General features: G+C 44.2%; 1 protein-coding gene across 3 annotated transcripts; it reads left to right on the top strand.

Moving 5' to 3' along the window:
- Positions 1-452: 452 nt before the first annotated feature.
- setd1a (SET domain containing 1A, histone lysine methyltransferase) lies at positions 453-23,582 on the top strand. Of its 3 annotated transcripts, none has more exons than XM_084071441.1 (21): positions 453-468; positions 2,035-2,179; positions 2,275-2,373; positions 2,822-3,092; positions 5,489-5,616; positions 6,222-6,481; positions 6,774-8,472; positions 9,369-10,334; positions 10,587-10,754; positions 12,215-12,299; positions 12,403-12,545; positions 13,583-13,613; positions 13,737-13,929; positions 14,100-14,143; positions 14,262-15,580; positions 16,544-16,892; positions 17,466-17,647; positions 17,998-18,108; positions 18,305-18,424; positions 18,667-18,804; positions 21,373-23,582. In XM_084071441.1, exons 2-21 carry the CDS (start codon positions 2,042-2,044, stop codon positions 21,544-21,546), a joined length of 6,618 nt encoding a protein of 2,205 aa, XP_083927567.1. In that variant the 5' UTR covers positions 453-468; positions 2,035-2,041; the 3' UTR covers positions 21,547-23,582. The 3 variants fall into 3 exon arrangements, with proteins under 3 accessions (XP_083927567.1, XP_083927566.1, XP_083927568.1); XM_084071440.1 differs by lacking the exon at positions 453-468 and adding an exon at positions 570-826; XM_084071442.1 differs by lacking the exons at positions 453-468; positions 2,035-2,179; positions 2,275-2,373; positions 2,822-3,092; positions 5,489-5,616 and having other exon boundaries at positions 6,421-6,501.
- Positions 23,583-24,855: the final 1,273 nt, after the last annotated feature.

Below are 24,855 nucleotides of genomic sequence, written 5' to 3'. Positions count from 1 at the left end.
TATTGAGGCTTTGGGGAATTTAAACCAAATCAAAACAGTACAACAGAAATGTAACAAACTAACTCTCCTGGAGAATAAATCACATAGGGACAAAATATTGTTTTGTGTGGTATGCCCCTTTAACACGGCGAGTGACGTTTGCAGACGTTATTGCCTTGTTGTTGCACCGAAAAGTCTCAAGAGGGCGCGCTATTAGTCTTGTCGTTTATGTGTTGGAGTTTTAAATCAGCAGATTCACTCATATTTGTTAAAGATTGCCTTGATGGTTATATTGTATAACATAATGCTATACGTTTGTGTAAGGGAAATGAAGACGTACATTTTTTTTGACGTCGTATTTTCAACTTCGTATGTTGGCATAGATATTCATTGTGACATGTTGACAAAGTAGGCTTTGCACAGAAAGTGCAGCTAGCGAATCGAAGGCTGTATTCTCACAGACTGATGGAGAACAGGCGAGGCTCTCAGGTTGGTTACGCGATGGCCGCCCGCGCAACAATATTGTGATTTTAGATGAAAACAATGGCTTCGTAGTTACGCGGAGGCTCATTGTCGCGGTGAACGTTAACCGGAATGATATTGGCGTCCTTTTATTGGACCAGTTTCGACCAGGGCTCGAGTCGGAGGTTCCCCCCTTTCTGCTCCGGGCTCAGTGTTTTTCTTGTCCGTCTTCAGGCCTACAGAGAGGCTGCAGCTACACTTTAGCGGCGGTTGCTACTGTCGGATGAGCGGGCGATCGGTGCGAAAGACGCGGGGTTGCAGTTTTTAGGCTACGGTGTGTCAAATAATCCCGTGCATCGTCCCAGAGAGGCGGATCCCACAGATGGTACTGATCTCATGTTAATCCGCGTTGCAGGGCTTGCTCTCTCCCAACTTGCTTGTTAGCTGCACGAGCTAATATTAGCTAACATTAACTTGCCCTCCTATAGCCACACCAAGGAGGCAGCGTTGCACCGACATAGTCTTATCTTCTAACCGGTTCAAAGACACAATACCCCGGGGTCTGTGTTCATGTGTGCGCGGTTTTACCCGCGTCTTTGCGTTTTTATTATGCAATGTGATGTTTTTGTTGTTAGCTTTCGCTAGTAGGTTTAGCTAGCTGAGCCCGATGGTACGTGACGTAACGCTGCTCATTGTTTTGACAGCATGCTGCGTCCTGGTAGAGACTAGAGCAGTGATGGAATAAGTACTCGCATGTTTTATTACAAGTAAAAGTGTATCAATACTGCAATGTAGATATACTCTGTTACAAGTAGAAGTCCCGTATTCAAAATGTATTTGAGTAAAAGTACAAAAGTATTGGCATCAAAATATACCAGTAGTAAAAGTAGTCATTGTGCAGTTTCATATATATAATTAGCGATTTCACACACACACACACACACACACACACACACACACACACACACACACACACACACACATATATATATATATATATATATATATATATATATATATATATATATATATATATATATATATATATATATATAAGGCCTAAGGCTGAAGCGGTTGGTGTGTTTTGTAATAATAATCTAAATCTACAAAGTAACTAGCGTTTTCAAATACTTATAGTAGAGTAAAAGCACAATATTTGCCTCTGAGATGTAGTGGAGTAGAAGTAAAGGTAGTGAATATTGGAAATACTTCAGTAAAGTAAAAATACCTCAAAATTGTACTTTCCACCACTGGACTAGAGTAAAGGGCAACGACACTCGTTTTCTTTTATGTTTTAAACCGACATTCATAGACCAATATAGAAGGACTTGTTAATTCGTGTGATGTAGCGCAAGACTGTGTTAATTATGCACAACATACAATATTAAACGTTATAACATTTATATATCACGTGCGTAATGTCCGTATCTTCTTGTATCATCTACAGAGCTACAGACAAGAGTAGTCGTAGCAGCTTAAACTTGTCATCATGGAGACTGTGGTATTCTAATCGCTTATCCTCACACCGTGTATAACTACGGTATTAAAACATATTTCTGCCCCATCTCCAATCATGTTTACTTTTGCATTCAGTTGTAGGATGGATCCAGACGGTGGAGCAGAAACACAAAGAGCTCTCAGTTTGCAGTGGAAGAGCTACAAGCTTGTCCAGGACCCAGCTATCCGGAGGGTTACACAGAAAATATACAGATATGATGGAGTGCATTTCAGTGTTCCAGTGAGCGGACCCATCCCCACACACACATTTAATGTTTTTGTCTCTTTGTATGCATATACAAATATTGAAGGCTTAACTTCAACCAATTTGTCTAGGACTCTGGGTGTCCACCAGTGGGAGATCTTCGGGATCCTCGACCTCGTAGAATCTGGTCCAGGTACACAGAGATGTCCCTGCCGGTGCCCAAGTTTAAGGTGAGCGTAACAAAATGAGCCAGTGTTTTCACAAATCTCCAGAAGTGCCTTACAATTGTAAAACCTTTTTCTTTTTAACCCATTAAGACCTGAAGCCGATTCTACATGTCTCCAAAAATCCCAACAGTTTTCTGAAAAACATGTGTTTCTATGTCAGTGGTGCTCAAACCTTTTCATGTCAAGGACCCCCAAAATGATATGTATTTGGCCGCGGACCCCCATCTCAAAATATGTTGTTCCAGGGACCCCCAGAAGCAAAGATTTGAGTTAAAAATGTTCGCTTTAAAAATATATACTAAAAAGATTTGCACACAGTTTCATGATTTTTCAAAAATAGCCAAAGTGTAAAATAATGCTTTTTAGCTCAAGTCAAGAAATTACACAGATGTTCCTCCAGGTCTTAATGGGTTAATAAATCAATTGATCGATCATTCATCTGTCTTTTCAGCTTGATGAATGGTATGTGGGACAAATACCGCTCAAAGAGGTGACCTTTGCTAGACTCAATGACAACATCAAACAGCCCTTCCTGGCAGAAATGTGCGCCAAGTTTGGTGAGGTGGAGGAGATGGAGATCCTGTTTCACCCTAAGACAAGGAAGCACTTGGGCCTGGCCAGAGTGCTCTTCACCAGCACTAGAGGAGCCAAGGACACAGTCAAGCACCTGCACAACACCTCGGTCATGGGCAACATTATTCATGCTCAGCTAGACATCAAAGGTACGATCTATGCTGGTACTTCATGGAACTTTGATTCTGAGATTTGACAGCCATCACAGCAATACTCAAGGGCAGGGGTCTTCAACGTTCTTCACCCCAAGGACCCCCTAGATGAGAGATAGATGAAGCAGGGACCCCCACTACGTATTGTATACAATTGTGTAGCATATTAAACTTCTTCATAGATAGCTTCATAGACTTGTTTGACAGCACTGTCATCAGTATATGTTGGATTCATGTTAATTTGTATTTTCAGACATTTAACCACTTAAACAGTCAATATTTAGTAAACTTGACCTTTCACTCTTGTACTTGGTCTGCTCTTTTTTCCCTCAATACCGAACCTCTTTGCCGAAAAGAGACGGTCTACAAGCTCCCAACGTGCGAGGCGTTGTGAGCTTGTAGATCGGCTATTTTGGGCTAAAGTTCTCCAGAATAGGGATGCTAGGGTTCAAGTGGTTAATGTAAAACAAATGATCCTATCACTCAAAGATTTGGCGGCCCCCCTGTTGTAACTCTGAGGCCCCCTTAGGGGTCCCGGACTACCTGTTGAAGACCCCTGCTCTAGGGCCTTCGATCCTGATACAAGCTATACCAAGCTCACAATGTGTTGCAGATGCAGCCAGCATAACTTAAGCATGAATTAAGCATTAGTCTAACTGAAACATTATCTGTCTTCATTGTAGAACTTGCCTATCAACGTATGAATTAGATTACATTTTGTTATATGCTGCATGTTTGATGGCTTCTGCTAATGTCATCAAGTCAGCAATGATTGTTGGCAAAGTATTTGCAATAAGGGATGCTTAGCCTAATTGAAGTTTATGGTTGACTGTAATAATGGACGTGCACAACTCGGAAGTTTCATGGTCAGATAAGTTGTTGAGTGGTATGAGAGAACAATGCTGTATTCAGGTTACAGGTTACTGTATGTGCCTACAGGGTCAAAAACCTATTCTTATTTATCTTGGTTTGGTTGTTGACTCTTACTCTTTACCTGTACATCTCCTGTGTTTCATTCTTGCTGCTGTTGCCAGGGGACAAAATTAACACTCGCCGATTTCGTGTAGATTTCTTCTTTGGCTGATAAATTACAGAGACTAAGCAGCCACTCTGGTGTGTTGAAAAATGAGGAGCCAACTTCCTGATTTGTTTTAAGTTTCATACAAGAAATAACTTGATTCTCCCTAGTGCTTTTTTTCATAAAGCGGTGCAGCCACTTATATATACAGTACATGATGTCTCTGTGCACGCACACAGGTGTGTGTGTCTGTCGTAGGGTAAGATAACATGTTGTGCTTATAGGACCAATCTCACCGCGAGAGTGTCCAAACGAGTATATCCAGAAACAGTCAGCAAGTTTACTAAATCTTATAAATTAGGCAGAGTTTTAAATGGAAATTAAGAGATGAAGGAACCGTCGTAAGCTTAGAGGAAGTCACATGCCAAATTTACAAGCTAGCAACGCCTCAATGCAAAGTGGCGGTAGCTTGTAGATCAGTTATTTTTGTAACACACCACTACGTGTTTACAGCGGGGCTGCAGATTTGAGACACACACACACACACACTGGAAAAAGGTTCGTTCTGAAAAAGTTAGTTAAGGTGTGTGAACATTGAAGTGCAGTTTGCTATATCACTAAATAACTGTTTTACTCTGACTACTTTACTTTTGCCAGGGTAGATTATCAAGCCAACAGGGGTTTAATTTCGGAACCTTTTTCAGCTCTCATGATATAGCAGGTCTACCTTCAGTCCACTCAAAATTATGCTAATAATAATACTTATGCTGTTTATAACAGTCATGTAAAGTTGCATATAGTTGCATAGTACTGTATTATATAGTAAGTAACATTAAAATATGTCAATATACTAAAAAATGTTTTACAGTTTTTGAATGGTAAAAAAAAAGTTTTTTTTCCCATGCTGCTATGACACCTGCATTAACCTCCGGTATCAATAATGGTTTATCTTCTCTTACATTTAAAAAAAAAACAAAACACAGAAGGTTTCCTGGGAACTCATACAGTTACACATACAGTATTAACACTTGGACAGTCCGACAGTTTCACATATATTACCACATGGGAGCTGCCCAGTACAACCACAGTCTAATATTGTTGGCCAAGGAGGAGCCCCACACATCGCCAAACAAATAAATAAACAAATGGTGCTGCCGTGAATGAATTAACCACAATTCTTGAGTTCTGACTCACCCCTAGATTGTAATGATACAGATGACTTGTTGATTAGAAAATTCACTAGTGTTCTTTTCATATTGTTTTATTCATTCAAGACATGTATTCATTTGACGGTAACTTAAGTCTATAAGTAGGGTACACGGTGAGCAGTTATTACAACCTCTCCTATTTATTTTTCTTTGTCTATTAATTCCAGGTCAACAGAGGCAGAAGTATTATGACCTTCTAGTGAATGGCTCCTACACTCCACAGACCGTGCCCCTCGGTGGCAAGGCGGCTGTGACAGAGCGGCCACAACCTCAGCCACCAACACAACCTGACACGGTAGAGTTTAGCGCATAACCACCCTTTAATCATTTCAACTGTTTAAAATTACAATTTGGTGGTGTTTTTGACAGCAAATTTTGATTTAGTTTTAGTCATCTGAAATGTTCTAGTTTTAGTTGATTATAGTTGACTAAATCCACAGTTGATATAGTTGACTAAAATGTATTTTGTTTCGGGCCTTGATGGCGTCGCAATGGCTGATTTTACTCTTGGTTGCATGCTGAAAATAGCCGATCTACAGGCTCACAACGCGTCGCAGTGCGACGCGTTGTGAGCTTGTAGATCGGCTATTTTCAGAGCGCAACACCCGAGCGCAACCAAACATAAAATGACTTGTCTTTTAGCTCTACTGGATCTCTTCTCTACTAGTCCCTTCCTAATGTTTTAGTCTAGTTTTTATTTATTGACGAAATTGTCAATATATTTAGTCTTAATTTTAGTCATCATAGCTTAGTTTTAATTTAGCTTTTATTTAGTTTTTGTCAGTGAAAAAAAGGTAGTCGACTAGTTTTAGTCAACGAAATCAACACTGCAAGGACGTAACAATTTTTTAATAATAGTGCAACATTGGTGACTCAGTTTTCCCTTTTTATTTTGTGCAGTCATCAGATATCAGGCGGAGGCTCTCCAGTGACCTTGTGGCCCCCGTGGCTGCAGCAGGGGTGCAGGCCCTCACACCTGGGAGCATCACTCCTTGCTCCACTGACACGGGCTTCAGTGAGCAGCGTCTGGACACGCCCCCCTCCTCTCTGACGGGGCCCTACACTCCAGGCTCCTCTGCCTCCTCCCAGGGTGGTGGGACACCCTACACACCCCGATCCGGGACTCCTTTCTCACAAGACCCGGCTTACACTGGTGGCAGGTTAGTCACTCAATGTACAGGTAAATGTTACGCAGTAGATGTTGTGATCATTATTATTATTATTAGGGCTGAGCTGGTTATTTCATAATCAGGCATGCAAACTTGTCGCTTTTTGCGATAATCGCCTTTTTTAGGTCATCTGCGTGAGGCAATCGGAAAATGTATTTATTCAATTCATTTATTGAACTGGGATAATTCTTCTGAAGATTTAACATCACCGGGTGATATATGGACAGGGACTTTAATAATTTCAACCCTGTCACATTGATTTTCTGTTCCTATTTTTTTCTAGACACCCTGGCTACAATGCTGGTGCTTTAGGCAGTGGCTACCCTCCCCAGGACATGCTGCCCTCGTCATCGTCCTCTTCCACAGTGTCATCATCCGTTGGGGGATACAAAATCGCCCGCCACACTGAGGATCCACAGGAATCTTCAGTTTACCACAGAGGTCGCCCCATGTACCCTCCCACTGCCTCCTACCGTCCAAATGAGCCACCGTCTTACCCTGCTTACCCCAATGCCGGAGGGCCCGGTCCACATATGGCGCACCACTCCTCGATGCCTCCTCCGCCCCCTGCCTCCCAGTACGAGCAGTCCCCGCTGGCAGACCGAGACAGGGACAGAGAGAGGGAACGGGACAGAGAATCAGGGGGGCGGTACGGGGCCGGGGCCGGGGCCGGGATCAGCTCCAGGAGGTCGTCTTACCACCACCAGCAAGAAACAAACTCGGCTACGCCCTCCAAGTACCACTCCCAGTCCCATCACTCCCACCACCACTCGGAACGCAGGGACGAGAGGAGCTACCGACGCGACAGTCACGGCTCGCGCTCCGGGGACCACGGCCACCCGAGGCACCGTAACCACCACCACTCCCACAACCACCACAGCAGCAGCCGGAGACGCAGCAGCCATGACAGGGACAGGGACCGGGATAGAGACAGTGACTACTCCAACAGTTCAGACCCCAGGTACAATTCTAACTCGCACCGCTCCTCTTCGAACAGCATGTCTCCTCCCCTGTCGTCTAAAGAGCCTGCAGCTCCGCCGCCTCCCCACGAAGCGCCTGCGTCCAATCGCCTCGGAGGCGCCGGCCCCGGGGAGCGGGGCTCTCATTCTGGGGCCGGTGGGGACAAGGACTATCACACGGCTCACCACAGCGCCCTGCCTCCGCCTCCTCCCCCGCCTCCGCCCCCGCTCCCGCCAGCCTCTGTCATAGCAGCGGCTGTGGCCGAGACACTTGGAGCCATGGACTTTGGCCAGGATAGCCCGGCACGGGAGGAGCAGTGGACCAAGCCCAAACGCCGTCCCAGCACCCCGCCTGCTCCCCCGAAGACCCCCCCACCCTCCTCCTCACCGCCCCATTCCTCCATTGCTTCCTCCTCTACCTCTCCTTCCTCTACGTCCTTACCACACCACCTCCCCTCCTCCACCGTCCCTGCCTCTGCGTCTCCTCCGCCACCACAACGGGACTCCTCCTCCCCGGAGCCAGACTCCACCAATGAGAGCCTGCCGTTTGTCTACCACAGCAGCAGCCTGGACTCTCGCATTGAGATGCTCTTGAAGGAGCAGAAGGCCAAGTTCTCCTTCCTCGCTTCGGACGAGGAGGAAGAGGAGGACCGGAAGGAGGAGAGGCAGAGGGGCAAGGCAGCAGGCGGCGATGGAGGAGAGCGAGTGGGAGGCCCTGTAGACGGGGCGGGAGAGCACACGAGCGGGAGCCAGAGGGGCGAGGATGGGGATAAAGACCAGCAGAGGCGGAAAGGAGAACGGGACAGAGATGGACGCAGAGGGAGGAAACAAGGAAAGGATGGAGATGGGAGGAAGAGTCCCACTGTAATTGCTCCAGCCACACCATCCTCCTCTACTTATTCTCACCATGTCCCTGCCTCAGAGATTCCTCAAGCTTCTAAGGAGGAAGCTCCCCTGGCTGGCTCTAGTGACCTACGGAGCAGAACGGGGGCACACACACCACCTTACAATGGACAGAGTCAGGTAGGAACCAAAACTCAAGTCATGAATGGTGTATGTGAGGTGTACGTGATGAGAATATGTCAGGCAACCAACCCAGAATGTGTCAGGCAACCAAACCAGTTCAATCGGCCACAGTGGCTGATTGTACTTCATTGTTCTTTATTTAACTTTATTACTCCCAAGACGATATGTTATATATATATATATAGATGTTATACTGATACTTGTTTGGCCAGGTGTACACATAAAACAATTGAGACATTTATGGTTATGTAATGTTATGTTATGACAGTAGGCCAAACAGTAGTAAACCTTGACCTTTTTAATATTTATAATGGTCAGCAAGTAGTTACTGCTGTTTGCCTGAGTAGGGCAGTATTGGATCAGGTTGGAATCAGAAAATAGGGCTATGGAGCCTAGCAGGTTAGTGACGGGAAGGATGTTAGTGGTGTGCATATCTAAAACCTCAGTAGGCTAGGTCCTGGAAAGGAATTCAATAAATGAAAGGATGAGAAAACACATCCATAGTTTGAAATTAAGCTCCCTTTTTATTTGCAACATTTCAACCAAGAATCTGTTTGCCCGAGAAAGACCATTTCGGGTCAAAACATTACCAATAAAGTAGTGCTGCACGATTCTTGCTCAAATGTGAATCACGATTTTCCTCCATAAGAATAGAGATCACGATTCTCACACGATTCTCTTGTAAATATAAAAATATTAAAAAAAAAAAAAATCGAGATTGCGCATAGGTGTCTGAATCGAGATCACAATCTTTTTTCGATTAATTGTGCAGCACTAAAAGGGAGTTTTCATTTCAGTGTGCGGAAGCAGAATAATGTTTTCTCATCCGTTGATATTGTCTAGCTTCAGCTGTTTTCCTTCTCCACAAGTGCTCAAAATATGTTTCCTTACAGTCGTCCCCTCGTTCCTCTGGGGAAGACATGGAGATCTCCGATGAGGAGGAGGAGAACACCATAACGACGGTGACCACCCATCAGCCCTCAGCCTCCTCTACCTCTTCCCCTTCCATGTCCCAGGCGGCCATATCTTTGCAAACGACAGACCCCTCATCTTCACCCGCACCCATCTCTGACTCCACGCAGCACTTTGGTACCTCCATGCACCCGCCCATACCCTCCTACCCCCCTCACCTACCCCCTCCACCGCCCCCTGGTTACTCTCTCCAGCCCCCACTGCCACACATGGAGCTACACCCCGAGTATCCGCCTCCCATGCCCCACCACATGTACGACTACGCCACCTCCCTGGAGCTCATGAACCAGTACAGCGGCGGTGCCCCCATGTCCTTCCAGATGCAGACGCAGATGCTAAGCCGCCTTCACCAGCTCCGCATGGCGGCGCCCAACGGCGAAGCGGGCGAGGCCGTCCCGGCGGACTACGGCGACTCCTACCACCTCCACTCGATGCCTCCGCCCCACACGCACCACCCTTACATGGACCAAGAGGGGGGTGGGGCTGCCGGCCACTATGACCAGGACCATCGTTACATGCCCCCGCACATGTCCTACGCCTACTCCGACCCTCATGGCGCACAGATCCCGCCACCTCCCCACCACGGCATCCCACCCCCCCACACTGGTTGGCCCCCGCATGTCTTACCCCCACATTATCCTTCTTACATGCCCCCGCCTGGCTACGGCACCATGCCACCTGGTGAAGGAGATCAGTACAGGGCTCCAGGTGAGCAGTTGCCCATGCTGCCTGAGAACCCCCACGAGGCCACAGTGCAGATGGCTCTGTCCACTCTGATCCAGGAGATGAAGAACATCATGCAGAGGGACCTGAACCGCAAGATGGTGGAGAATATTGCCTTTGCCACTTTTGACGAATGGTGGGAGAGGAAGGAGACCAAAGCCAAGGTTAGTGAGGAAGGAAATGTTATAATGGAAATTATATTGTTTTCCTCAATATAATATTTTTTCCACACACGGATAACTTTTTTATATTTATTTTTAAGTTTCCTTGCACAATGTAATATATAAGACAATACATGGATAATATCTCAGTGGGCCATTACCACACTTGTAGCTTGGAGTTAGAACAAACTAACATACAACATAGCTGTCATAAGACTGGAAGTATTTGATTGATTTGTGACCTTTTGCTCCTAGCCTTTCCAGACAATGGTGAGGGGTGTATCTGCCTTGCGGGACGATGAGAAGAAAGAGGAGAAGGCCAGCCGTCCCCGCGAGCCTCTTGTGTCTCTGGTAGACTGGGCAAAGAGTGGGGGCATGGAGGGCTTCTCTCTGCGAGGAGCACTACGGCTGCCATCTTTCAAGGTAGAATCTAATGCCCTATTCATACTCGACGTAAGACCCTTAAGTAAGCATAAGGAACGGAGGGGGAGACCAAAAAGGGGAGGGGGGATGGGGGGTTTGTCCGTCGATTATGTCATCCGTCCTGTCATCCGTACCTGACGTACGTTCACTGCTTCCCTGCGGAGGATGAATAGCCTCTTGTGGCACTAATAACGCATAAGAAACGTGTCAAACTATGAATGCACTGAATGCACTGACGTAAAGAACGTACCAGTTCCTCACCCCCGACGTACGTCAATCCCCATCTCCGTATGTACGCCACTTAACAATGGCGCAGCCACCCTGTTCAATTGTTGGCTATCAATAGTAAGTTAATAAAACCACTTGCCTAGGCTCCCTCACCCTCTTTTCTTTTTCTTGGCCTGGCAGTGAAAAATCAGCCGATGTCACACTTGCCGGTTGCAGACATTACATGATTGTAAGGCAGGAGACAGAATTCAATTGCTGGTAGTCAGCCTTTTGAATTCATACCATGTCCATCTAACAGGTTTTGCATGTCAATAAGATATTGACCGATATTTCAACAAAAAAAAATGAGTTTAGTTAAAAGGACATTTTGAACCTTAATCACAAACCTACAAACCCTGATCGATATCACTCCCCAGCCAGTTAGTTAGTTTACAACTTCTATTATAATTAGTATATTAGGCGGAATGATGCCACACCTCCCTGCTAAATGTTAAGTCAACAACGGGTTACTTGACAACTAGTGTGGATTAACCTGGTTAATGCACGCTAGTAGTCACCGAAGGCCCTTTTGTCGTTGTACTTAACTTAATTGTGTCATTCTGACTAAATTGAACGCAGCACGGATTTCCGCTGTTGGGTTACTAGGCGATCGGTATAATGACCGTCTCCAAAAGATGAAATCACAGGAGAGGCTGATTGAAGATCTACAGAAATAAGAGGGAAAGGCTGAATGGATTCAGAAGCAGAACAGGAGTCAAGTGATGGAGATGCAGATATTAATTGTGAGAAGACTAAGCTAAAATCAGTGAGCATGTAGAGACAAGGCCAAGGAAAGATGCAGGTAAATGCCACCCCTTTTCTAGAGCACTGTTTTGAAAAGCAAACAAAATAAATAGAGCGACTATTATGGATTGCCAATAACATTTAACAAATACTAAATTTAAAAAGTATTAAATTATACTGCTGATACCAAAATGGATACCATGTGTTCAGAAGAATTTGAATTGCCATTTAGTGAAACATACATTGTTAATGTTCCCTCCTGAAGCACCCAGGCAGTTAAGTGCCAATAAATACCATGTCATATGTGAATCCCATTATTTGAAGTTTAAAGTTCCAGTGCAGAAAGTGTATTAAAGGACAGCAAGGGGTGATACTACTGTACTATGACTACATCACCAATTACTGGAGCATTAAAATACAATGAAAAAATGTTGTTTCTGGTGCTCCAGGTGAAGAGGAAAGAGCCTCAGGAGTTTGCAGAGGGAGACATGAAACGGCCGCGACCCTCTACCCCGCCAGACGAGGATGATGAAGGTTTGAGCTATGTTTATATCACGAAGGACAGTGTGGTAGGCCTCTTGTGGGTTTCTTAAGACTTAATTCTTTATTATTTATTTATTTTTCTTATTATTTCCAGGGGCAGAAGACAGACGGTCAGAGGGAGACAGACAGGGCAAAGAGAGGGACAGCAAGAGGAGGAAAAAGAAGCCGAGAACTCGTAAACCCTGGGAGCTGGACAGCGAAGGAGAGGAAACTTCAGATGGCTCCTCCACTGAAAAGGTATGTGTTGGCATGTGAGCTGGCATCAGAGAGAGATAAAAGTAGAAACAAACCGAGCACACTCAGTCTGTATAAGTGCAATTTGGCGGGTGCACGGCTCACAAAGAGTCACAATAAGAAAATAATAGCCAGCACTCCTTAGTCCTTCTGGTACTTTTAATTCATAGAGGCGCAGACAGCATACACGGACGCGTTTCGGCATCAAGCCTTCCTCAGCGTGTATGGCAATGTAGAGGCCATTTGTGACAATTTTCAGATAGGGGGGACCTGGGTGCAACACAGAAATCGGTCTGTCTAAAAGAGTGTGATAAACCATTTAAGGCCCCTGGTCCGTCCACCCACCCTTCATGTGCCCTTCCACGTCCCCTATGAACTATGCAAACACAAGGGCAGCCATGCTTTGCAAGCACATTGCAAAACCGACATGACGTCATTCACAGAAATTAATTGTATGATGTCACATGATAAAGTGTAGCCAGTCGCCTTCTACCCAGAGCGAACATACCCCCAGTCCCCTCTAGCGGATCTGTCTTCCTTGCTCATGCATAATTTCCGCCTTTTTCACCCTAACCAGTTTGCATGCCTGTACCATGGGCTGCACTCAATACAAGTCACAACCTTCTATCAGACAGTTAAGAAGAGGACTACTGTCCTAGTTAAGTTTTGCTGTCTTGTTATCCTCTGAACATCTCGGATGCTAATGAATACCTAAAAGAAAGAAAAAAAAATTTCCACTCTTATTTTTTTGTTACAAACTAAATATTTTGCATAGAGCAGATTATGTAAAATGTAACATTGTTCACATCATTCACATGAGCATGCACCAAGACTAAAGACTTCCGATAATATTAAACATGTTCTGATTTCATCAGAACGTCGAGATGAGAAAAGACTGACATAACAGAGCTTAAGTTGGGTGTAGTGAGCTGAAAAAATGTGATACCCATTTAAAATGCCTGTGTTTTCTCTTGTTGTTGGCTAGATGGCAGCATTTACCATTGTTGTGCTCTGTATTCATCCAATATTTGTTTTTGTAGGAGGATGAAGAAAGCTTGAAGGATTCTGATGGTAAATCACTTTTATTGTTCTTAAATGTCAGCTGAGTTACTCCACTTCTCTTGACCTGTGGTTTGCAGCTTTAGTGTTATGATCATGTAAAAATGTATTCTTATTGATTGATTTTATTTTCAGATGACGCCCTTAGTGCTGACAGCGACGATGAGAGCCTAACGTCATCCTCTGATGGCTCTTTGTCTTCGACGTCCTCATCTTCCTCCTCCTCTGAGGACGAGGATGACGAGGAGGGGGAGCGGGTCGAGAGTGAAGGGCTTGATACCATGGATGAGTCGACCATGGACAGCGCAGTCGAGAAAGAGGACGGGAGGTATGGATACAGGTCCTTCGTTAAAGTGAAAGCACCTCACCAGCTGATCACAGTCCGTCCACACAAATACCCTCTCGTCAAATATTTGTTGTAGTTATTTCCTCATTGGTTGCTTCTCTTTACTTGTGTCCATAATGAAATACTTTTTTACTTGTTTACTGTTCTCTCAGGGAAAGAGCTGCAGCTGCTGTTACAAAAGCAGTGGTCAAATCAGGTGGGTTAGAGATTCTATTAAGGACGCCAACAATGCTGAAATAATTCAGAATTTTTGCTACACAGGAAAGCAGTTAGTTCAAGCAATTCTCTGAAGCTTTTCTATCTCTCTGTTTCAGGGGAAACGGAGGACAGCAAAGCAAATGCAGCACCAGTACCCACCAAGCGCCCTCCTTCTCCCACTTATCCGCGCCCTTCCTCTCCCATTGTTCTTGTGCCCCCTCTCAAGAAACGCAGGAAGACTGTCTCTTTCTCAACCGAAGACAGCGACGTCAAAATGCCCGTGCCCGCTCTGCCGCTGTCTCCAGTTCTCTCTGTGCCAGCCGCCGAGTCTCCCCTCCTGTCACCCACCAAACCTCCAGATTCCCCCGTCCCTATTACCCTTACACCCCCCTCAGCTCAGCCCAGCCAAGGCATTCAGCTGCTCCCCTTTGCTTCCAAACCAGGCGAGGGAAATGCCCTCATTGTGCCCTCGCCTGGACGTGCCCAGTTCTCCGACGAGTCCAAAAAGAGTCCCATCCCTCCCATGTCTCTGCAGACCACCCAACCCAAATCCCCTGGCAAACGGGGCGTCGGCAAAGACTCCCCCAAATCTCCTGCTCCAGCCCCTGCCCCTCCCATTATGGTGTGCCGCACTGTGCAGAATCTTCCCTTGGACCATGCCTCCATGTGCAGGATGGCCTTCGAGGAAGCCCCCCCTCCTCCCCCAACACCTGCTGCCAAGCGGCCCAGAGGCAGACCTCGTACCACCAGCCTGTCCACTCCCAAAGAGGAAGAGGAGGACGAGGACGAGGGCGAGCAGAGGCTGAGACTCAGGGAGCAGCTCGGGGCCTCCAGCCTCCTGCAGCTGGCCTCGGCCCCCACCGCAGACTTGTCCGTGCTGGCTGACGTGGCCCTGAAGATGGACCCCGACGCCGGAGACTCTGAGGAGACGGAGACGTCGGACGAGGCAGAGGAACAGAAGATGGACGAGGACCTTTTCCTTTCTCCGGTGCCGCTGGCCCTGGTCATGAACCCAGAGGGCGTAACGGTGTTCATGGAACACAACTACTCCAAACCCCCTGTCCTGCTTGCCCCAGTCCCAAAGAGGACTTCCTCCAAGCAGGACTCTTCTGTCCTGCTCCCTGCAGACCTAAACTCTATGTCTGGGGTGCTTGAAGCGCCTGAAGAGGTCATTGGGGAGGCGCAGCCCTCCAGGAGAGACACAGGGGACTACTTATCTGGGATGGATGTGCTGTGCGAGGCTGGTGACACAGCCAAGGCCACAGTTCTGTCTCCACCCTCCTCCAAGAGAAAGGGCATAGTTGACAAGGGGTCCAGCCGCGAAAAGGACAAGAGTAAAAAGAGGAGAAGGAAAGACAAGGAAAACCTAGACATACAGCACACCAAGAAGCAGAAGGAACGGCCTGGCAAGAAACAGAGGAAGCGAAAGCTAGATGTGAGTAGGATGTTTGTAGGGTTGATGTTTTTTTTTATCACACGGTAGGTCTATATGTCCTATGTTGCAGCAATATCGTCAGCAAGACAAAAATAAGCTTTATTGATCACCAAAGACAAATTCAGGTGTCATAGCATTTGTCATAGAATGAAACACAGCAGATGTACAGGTAAGAGTCAAGAACCAAACGACTAAGATCAATATATAAAAGATAAATAAAAAATACAATAGTGAGGTGCTGGTCCTAGATATGTGCACTGGATCTCTAAATGAGTGAATGAGTCGATGAACATTATGAATATTATGTACAGTCTATCGATAAATATAAATCAATTTATGAATGAATGTACAGTACAGTATGTTCTGTCTATGAACAAGGAGTATACGGGTGGATATATGCACGGTCTACTAACATTCTTATCATCACTAAGTATATAAATTGTTATACAGTATGTGCTGTCGACAAGAAGTAATATATACATGGTCTGCTAACATACTTCCAACGGTGAGTATCTGAATTAATATGTACAGTGTTGTTGATAAACGGTCTACAAGTGAATACAATGCTGTGGTCTACCTACATCACTGAGAGATGAGAGTTTATCTTTGTACGTGTAAACCCTGTTTGCAATAGACTGATGATGACTCATTTACAGTTAGTAGGCCTGTTTACTGTAACACTCACTGGCACATGCAGTGAAGTGAGATTTTTGGCATATGTTATCCAACACTCACATGATCATATTTGTATGACATTGTGCCTTTCAAAGACATATAAAATTGGTTGCCTCAGGACCCACTTGAACCTCAAACTGGTTTAGGTTCAAAACCTCAAACTGGTCTCCCACATCAAAGAAAATATGTAGGGTTCAGATTCAGGCCTCAGGTATGAGCCCTCTTTAAGGTATCATCAAGAGTCTTGTTACGCTGTTCAGTTGTTGTAATACAAGCTTCTCTGTTCAGGACTCTGAGGTGGAGGTTGAGGTGGAGGAGCTAGAATCCGGAGAGCTGTCAAGCTCTGACACGGAGGACGAGTTGGTCGAGGATGTGAGGAAGAGCGAGCGACTCTTCCTTCAGGAGGCGGGTGTGACGTCAAACCAACGCTGGCCCAAACCTGTCCCTGCGCCTGAACTTCCTCCCGTGAAGTTCGAGCTGCGAAGCGAGTTTGAGCAGATGACCATATTGTACGACATCTGGAACTCTGGCCTAGACAACGAGGACCTCATGCTGCTCAAAACTACCTATGAGAAGCTCTTGCAGGATGACCACAGTACGAACTGGCTCAATGACACCCACTGGGTCACTCACACAAATATCCTTTATGAACGTTTTACAAGAAACCGCTGCGTAATAAGTGATAAGGTGCGACCAGCTCAAGGTTTGTTCTTAATTTTGGACAGATAGACTGACCGATGGAGTGGTTTGTTCCGGCTGTGAGGTTGCAGCTAAAAACTGCTTCATAAATTTCGGGAAGAGGGAGGGCATGTCTTCTGAATAGGGATATCATCATCTGTCTACATTTTTATTGTAGCATTTTCAGTTATCCAGGTGACACACGTGGATTAAAGTTCTCTGTCGCCATGACTGATTTCTGTCCATACAAAAAAACCTATTCAGACCTGAGGCCGATTCTAAATCATGTTTTCTGAAAAACGGGACTGAACACATTGGGGGAGGGGGGGCATAATGAGTGAATTAATTCATCCTAGGTTGATCTCAAATAACATAAAACCAAATTTTACTCGAGCCCAGATTCTTTTTCCATTTCCTGAAAAGTAGCATTTGTACAATGTACATACACGGTTTCTGCCCGACAGCGAAAATATGTCGTTATTTGTTTGACTTGTGCGACTTGAGCTGTTTCCCTTAACCTTTTGGCCTGCACTCACCAACTTACCAAACCCCAGGCGTAAGAAAAAGAACACTGATGCGCTGCTTCGGCAACATGTGACTGGCTGTGCTAGGAGCGAAGGTTACTACGCCATCAGCCGCAAGGAGAAAGATGTCTACCTGGATCTGGACCTACCTGAGCAGGTCATACAGGAGATGGAGAACGTCGACATTGCGGTACGGCAGAACTCATATTAGTTTCGATTTGCCTCTTTCTAACTGATAAGCTTGTGCGTTTTCTGTCTGAAGAATTCTCTGTGATTTTTTGCCAATTATTGGTCCAATAATAGCCTGATGATTTCATATTTTTTGTCATACAGTGAAGTAATGGTATCCTCTTTCTGTTCCTGTATATCTTCCTCTTTTAGACCTTATATCACATCGAACAGTGTCGAAGCAACCTTTTACATCCATCACATGACACATTTTTGCCTGAGGGCTACTTTGGTCCCCTCTGTTTATAGATAAAAACCATGTGATAATAACGATTCATTGGGTTAATGACCCCTGTTTCTACCTCTTCTCAGGGCACTAACCGGGTATTGTCAGAGAGACGCTCTGAGCAGCGGCGCCTCCTCACTGCTATCGGCACCCTGGCAGTCATGGACTCTGACTTGCTCAAACTCAACCAGCTCAAGGTATGGCAGACAACAGCCATGAGCAGACACCGGATACTAATGTCAACACCTCTCTTGCATGATAATGTATTTACTTGCAGCTCAAAGAAGAAGTGATGCTTTGATAATTCTACTTTGTATTTATTTTTCATACAAATGGGCTTGATCATGTGATCAAATGTTATTGAATGTTATTGGTCTTTTCTTGTTTGCTCAGTTCCGTAAGAAGAGGCTTCGTTTTGGGCGCAGTAGGATCCATGAGTGGGGTCTGTTTGCTATGGAGCCCATCGCGGCTGATGAGATGGTCATTGAGTATGTGGGCCAGAACATCAGACAGGTACTGCTTCCACCTAACTACTCATTTAAAGCCGTATGGATTTGGAATGATGTGTGTTTATATGACACAAATATCCAGCACAAAAAGTGTTTCAGTCAGTGTTTCAGATATTTTCCTGAACAAAAGACCTGTGTAGTATTGCTGATGATACTGTACAGTGGCAGTGGCCATATTTATCCTCAGATGTGTTATTTTAGTGACGGTGCTAATGGACTGTATGCTTGTTTCTCCGTCTTCTCTAGATGGTGGCTGACAATCGAGAGAAGCGTTATGCCCAGCAGGGAATAGGGAGCAGTTACTTATTCCGCGTGGACCATGACACCATCATTGATGCTACAAAGTGTGGCAACTTGGCACGTTTCATCAACCACTGCTGCACTGTGAGTCTGCCACACCGTCACACTGGAAGCTTACTCAACCAACATTGTCTCCAGCGATGCAAACAACTCTTTTTGGCAAATGTTACTCTATTGATTTCAACTTAGCTGCCTTATGTGAATCATCTAGTGGTTCTCAACCTTTTTAGGCCATGACCCACCCAAAATAATCATATTTGAACTGGGGACCCCCCATCCTGATAAGCATTGAGAATTGTACAATTGTATTGTGGAGGCATTCAATTTAGTTTGACTCGATTCCACAGATAAGTATTGTGAAAATAGCAGATCTACAAGCTCACAACGCTTGTAGATCTGCTATTTTCAAAATCTTTGCCTCTTTCTGATATTATTTGACAATTTGGCCAATTGTTGATTTTGAGTATGTTACTTTTGATGCAGTAATGGTCTTTTTTAGATCAGCAGTTTTTCTGGATCAGGGCCCACTTCGAAATCGAAACAAGCGTTTGAAAACTTAAGACTACTTATTGGCTGCCATTTTAAGTGGTCAGATGGGTGGGCTGCGTGCATGGTTAGAGCATTTTCTCCCCAATTTAGTCGTGATGCCAATTATTCCTCCCCACGCACATTTCCTTCTTGTCACTGCTGTTGTATCATACTGACTCACCTGCCAGTGAGGAGCCCCCACTGGGAAGACGTAGAGTCTTCGTTCTGCTCTTCACGCCCCCACACTCCCTGCTGACAGGTGCCACCCCAGCCGTAGGATTATGTGCAGTGACCATTTTCACCCCCCCTTCCCGGCTTCCCTCCACCCCCTCCCCCTTCCCAAACATTGTGTGAGATCCCTGATCTTGTTTGTGCAGCTGCATTTTAAACACACTATCCATATACCTCTTTCTCTCTCTCTCTCTCTCTGTAGTATCCATATACCTCTTTCTCTCTCTGTAGATATACACAAAGGGAGAGATACATTGTTTTGACATATTAGCTGTCCTTCTAGGTCATGTCATAACTTGAGTGCTTAGTTTTACGTTAGCTAGCTATGAAGTTGCAGTCATTTTTTTTATTTTCACACATTTTTATTGAAGTCAGTTTTACAGGAGGATAAACAATGACGGAACGCTTCAAATTTTCTGTGAAAAAAACAAACGCACAAGACAAACACAAACCCCCCTCCCAACCCTCACAAGAAAGTAAATTACATGGTATTAAAAAGTACAGAAAAGAGGGCAAAAAGTGGAAAAAGGAGAGGGAAAAAAAGAAGACAAAAGCAAAACCTGAGAAAAAGAAAATAAAACTCAGCCAAAAGAGTATCCGAGTAGATGACATGACAGCATGTATTATACAAACAAGGCACAGAGAAAGGTCAACCCACACCGTTCTCAAACACTTGAGGGGTCACCTCGAGCACGGGCTCCGTCGCAGGAGACCGACCACCTATCCAACAGGGGTTGCCATAATTTCAGAAAGACCTGTTCTTTTTTGATGATTGTATACCGAATTCTCACCATATGTAGAACATTGCCCAAGTCTCTAAGCCACTGCTGGGACAGAGGACTGGATTCAGATTTCCATTGTTGCAAAATTAAACGTTTGGCCAGCAGTGTGCACAAAGAGATGGCTTGACCCTCAAATGATTTAATAGAGGGAAGAATGAATAAGAAGAAGAATCAGTTTTATTGTCACATCACAGGTTTACAAGGTAAAAAAGTGGGTGAAATTCGTTTTTTTACATCATTCCCATCGCAACGTTAATTTCCATAGAAGGAAGAGGGGGGGAGGGAGAAGAAGAAGGGGGGTAAGTGGGAAGGAGATCAGACAAGAGAACAGGAGAAAGGCCAAACAAGTTATCTACATATTTACAAGATTGAATGCCACAAATCCAAACATAGCCAGCAGTGGATCGGGCTCAATGTTTTTATTGAAAGCCTTTGAAATATAATCAAAAATAAGTGACCAAAATGTGTTTAGAGCAGAACCAGAACTGGTGAGCAAGTGTGCCGGTCTCCTGCTTGCACTTATCACATAAGGGAGAGGTATTGGGATATATGGCATGAAGCCTTGACTTTGAATAGTGTAGTCTGTGCACAACTTTGAACTGGACCAGGGTGTGTCTGGCATTTATAGAACTGATGAAGTTGCAGTCATACCATTGATATTGTTGCTGGAAGTGGGCCATTATGTTCCACCTCAATCAGGCTTTTCCAATCCTTCAGCCTTTTCAGTTATACAATAATTGACAATAGGCCTACGTACCAGCCCATAAACAATGTGGCATTTGACAACTTGGCAATCATCAAAATGACTTCGCAATTATATTCAGATCCAAGGATAATACGCACACGTCCACACGATGTGTAGTCGGCTAGAAAAGACTGTAAGAAGTAACCTTACTGTAAATATGAGAGGTTTATGTTACCTAATGCCATTACCTTTTTTGTTAATTTGTTTTTTTTAGCAATTGTTTGCATCCCTGATCTGCAGTTATTTGGAGAATATGGAGAATATGATGAGGCCATAAATCCCAGCCCTCTGTTGTTAACATGCTTTTTGGTGATTCACTTCTCGAGCCATCATTAATCACTACTGTCATACTTTCCCCTTTCCTAGCCAAACTGCTACGCTAAGGTCATCACCATAGAGTCCCAAAAGAAGATTGTGATCTACTCGAAGCAGGCCATTGCGGTCAACGAAGAGATAACCTACGACTACAAATTTCCCCTGGAAGAGAACAAAATCCCCTGCCTGTGTGGAACCGAGAACTGCCGTGGGACGCTCAACTAAGCACTGCTCTACCCCTCTGTTCTTCACATATCGATGGGATGCAGAGTGTCCAACCAGGCCCCTCCCACCTCAGAGTGTAACTCGAAAAGACGGCGGTCATTATCCCCCATCCCGTTTTCTTCCTCCAGGTGGCCCCACAGCTGTCCTTATTGTATCCAGGAAACCTAGACGCACACACTTGCACTTTTCACGCACACTTTACATGTTCTTGGCAACTTCATGGGCCATTACTTGAGGGAGCTCTGGACCCTGGAGGGCCGGTCATTAGAGGGTTCTCTCAATCACCATTAAGCTGTTCTGTAGCAGTATTGTTGGATTGAATAGAATAGGATGTGCTGACCAGCAGTTCCAGGCAGTCAGGCATGAGAAGTCTGGGTTTGTTATTTTTGTTCCTTTGTTTTTTGTTCAAACAAGTCAACAACCTTTTCAAAGTAAACAATGGAACACTGGTTCCGTTTGTTCGCCGGCACCTCGCATACCGCTTTGCTGATGGCAACCCTCTGCTCACACAGATCCACACGCACAGGAACCGCAAATAAAGTTCAGGGTTTTTAATGGTGCCCGGTTCTGGGCACAGTTTTAGCGAAACAAACTTGATCGATTTAATTGGTCTTCATTTATGCAAGATGTCCAAGTATGAAGATTGGTTTTGGAGCTTTTATTTTTATTTTTTTCATTTAATGGTATTATATATTAATATTGTTGTTAGTGTTGTTTAGTTACATTAGCTGTAAGTATCTTACAGTAAAATAAGTCCCATAAAACTATAGTGTGTCCCTCTCTGCCACTGTGCGGGACACAATACTTTTGCCACAACCCAATGTTTGGATGAAACTGAAGACCTATTCATATTTGTTTTCAACCCTGTCAAGTTTTAGTCTGCAAGATTAGCACAATTAATCATCTGCCGTGTGTGTGTGTTTGTTTTTTCTTTTTACTTTTCCTCCAGTTTGATGCTCTTAAACCACATGGACCCTAGTGACCCTATCATCGCAGGTATATGTGAGGGAAAACTGTAGGACCAAGATGTTTGAAATACTCCTGCCCCCCTTGTCTGTGTGCATGATTTACTGTTACTTTCTGTATCTTTCTTTTAAACCAGCTGATTTTGGATAATTGCTTTGACAGTCAGGGAAAACATTTATCCATTTTAGGCGAAGATTTCAACCAAACTCCCTGCAGACCCCAGACTGCGGTCAGTGTTGTTTAACCTAGTCACTAAGTGTGATCTAAATGTTTTTAAAGCCACACGCATTGGATTATGCCATTTCAGGACAATTTATAGGTCTGTTTTTTTGCTGATCTACTTAAACAAAACAAAAAAGTCTTCAGAAATGCTGTATTTCAAGCTTACCCATTTTCATGGGCAGTAATGAAAACATCCCTCCCATCAGAATCGGTTTACTTCAGAGCAAATGTATTGCTTACAGTTTGGAATGTGAGCTTTGTGTGTGTGCCCGCTTTGTAATAGTCTCTCATTTTTCTGGTGAGCCTCAGACAGAAGTTGTGTCCCGACCTTGTTTTGTTGAGATACAGGCAGGGGGTGTGTCCTGACTTTGTGTTGTCATAGTTCATTTCTCAGCCCTCATGCATACCACCGTCCCCAAGTTTTACAATATCTTTTTTTGTTTATTTGCTCCGAATTTTTAACTAACAAAACACTTATGATTTTGTACCCCCTTCCACCCATTTGAACAAGAAGCTGTGTAAGATATTTCTTGTTGTAATGAAAGCCTCTCTGTACAAACCCAGCCCTCTTTACTACAGGATAAAAGGAAGAAAAAAGTTCAAAGAAATAAATGTACATATTGTAGAGGTGTTTGTTTCTCGTAGAAACACACTGATTCTGAGCTGTAAATATGTTGTTCCTTTTCCTCTTTGCCCATGAGGAGGAAATATGTACATACCTTCCAGTCAGTTATTTTTTATTGTTTTCTTTTAATTTGATTATTATTTTAATATTATTTGCAATATTTCTCTTGTATTAATGCGTTGGACCCTTTATTAATGGTGCATTAAACTATTTTTTAAATAAACTGCAAGATTCCTTTGCTGATTTCATGCAATGATGGAGCAACATATGTACTAAATTACATGTAATGCTATGTAGAGTTTAGAGGAAACTGCTGTTCCTCTCCACTGTCAGGGTCATAATTAAGTCACGGAAATTGCACCTGCAGCTAAAGTGGTTTCCTGTGCAGACTTGGAAATGGAGAGAAGTTGAAATATGAAGAAAGATAACCGGATTTAAGTAATTGAGGAATGAAAGCAATAGGTCAGTACTGCACATGTGCCATGAGTAGGCTAGTCTAGCTCTTACTATAGCAACCTATTAAAGATGTAGGTTGCATTGATTATAAATTGTCACTGTCAACCTTAATTTAGCCACTTGTTTTAAATGAAATTAAAAACACTCAAACGAATTGGCAACACCAAAATGTAAAAAATAATTGACTACAATTCAACATTCATTCATTCCAGACCACGATTGGCTTGCCATCAAGGTTAATTGACCCTTGTACAGAAATGCTTCCCAACATGGTCTGGTAAGCTTCACAGGAGTGAGTGTAAATAGGCTATTTCATATTTGGTTATTATTAGTCCTAATACTTTAATGTTGAATTAGATTTAAATTCTTATGCTCAGCATAAGAATGGTAGGTCTCTGTCAGACGAGCGTCAACCATGGTTATGTTTCTGTGTGATGGTATGGTATCACTGTGAAGTGGGAGGCTTGGAGCATTATTATAGATTAGTAAACCATCTCAACCTGTGGTGACTGAAGCGAGGTCAAGGCTTTAGCGGCCAGTTTATTTATCTTCTTGTGCAATGATGTGACTGACCTCGGAGGACTTTGATTAACAAACCACATACAGTAGGATATATCTTTCGTCCCTAACCCTAACTTTTGAAAAATTGGGAAATGTTTGGAATTTTGTTTTGTACAACTTCACTGACATGCCACAAATGCCATAACGCCAGGCGGTTTGCTGCGTGCACTGTTGGAAAAAGTACTCACATTTCTTACTGAAGTAAAAGTGTAAATACTGCAATGTAATAGGCTCTGTTACAAGTAAAAGTCCAGAATTCTACATTGGAATTAAAATGTACTTACAAAGTACCAAAAGTATAAAGTACTAGCCTACTCAATATGCAGAATGTCCCATTTCACAAGTTTCCAAATGTATAAAATGATTTAAAATATTTTAAAAATAGCAGATACAAGCTCACAATGCATGGCATCATGAGGCATTGTGAGCTTGTAGATCAGCTATTTCCAAACAGCCATAATGTATATAGGGCTGAAGTG

The sequence above is a fragment of the Gymnoscopelus microlampas genome, assembly GCF_963454915.1.
Source record: "Gymnoscopelus microlampas genome assembly, chromosome: 11".
Classification (NCBI taxonomy): Eukaryota; Metazoa; Chordata; class Actinopteri; order Myctophiformes; family Myctophidae; genus Gymnoscopelus; species Gymnoscopelus microlampas.
This window is presented reverse-complemented; position numbering and strand designations above follow the sequence as displayed.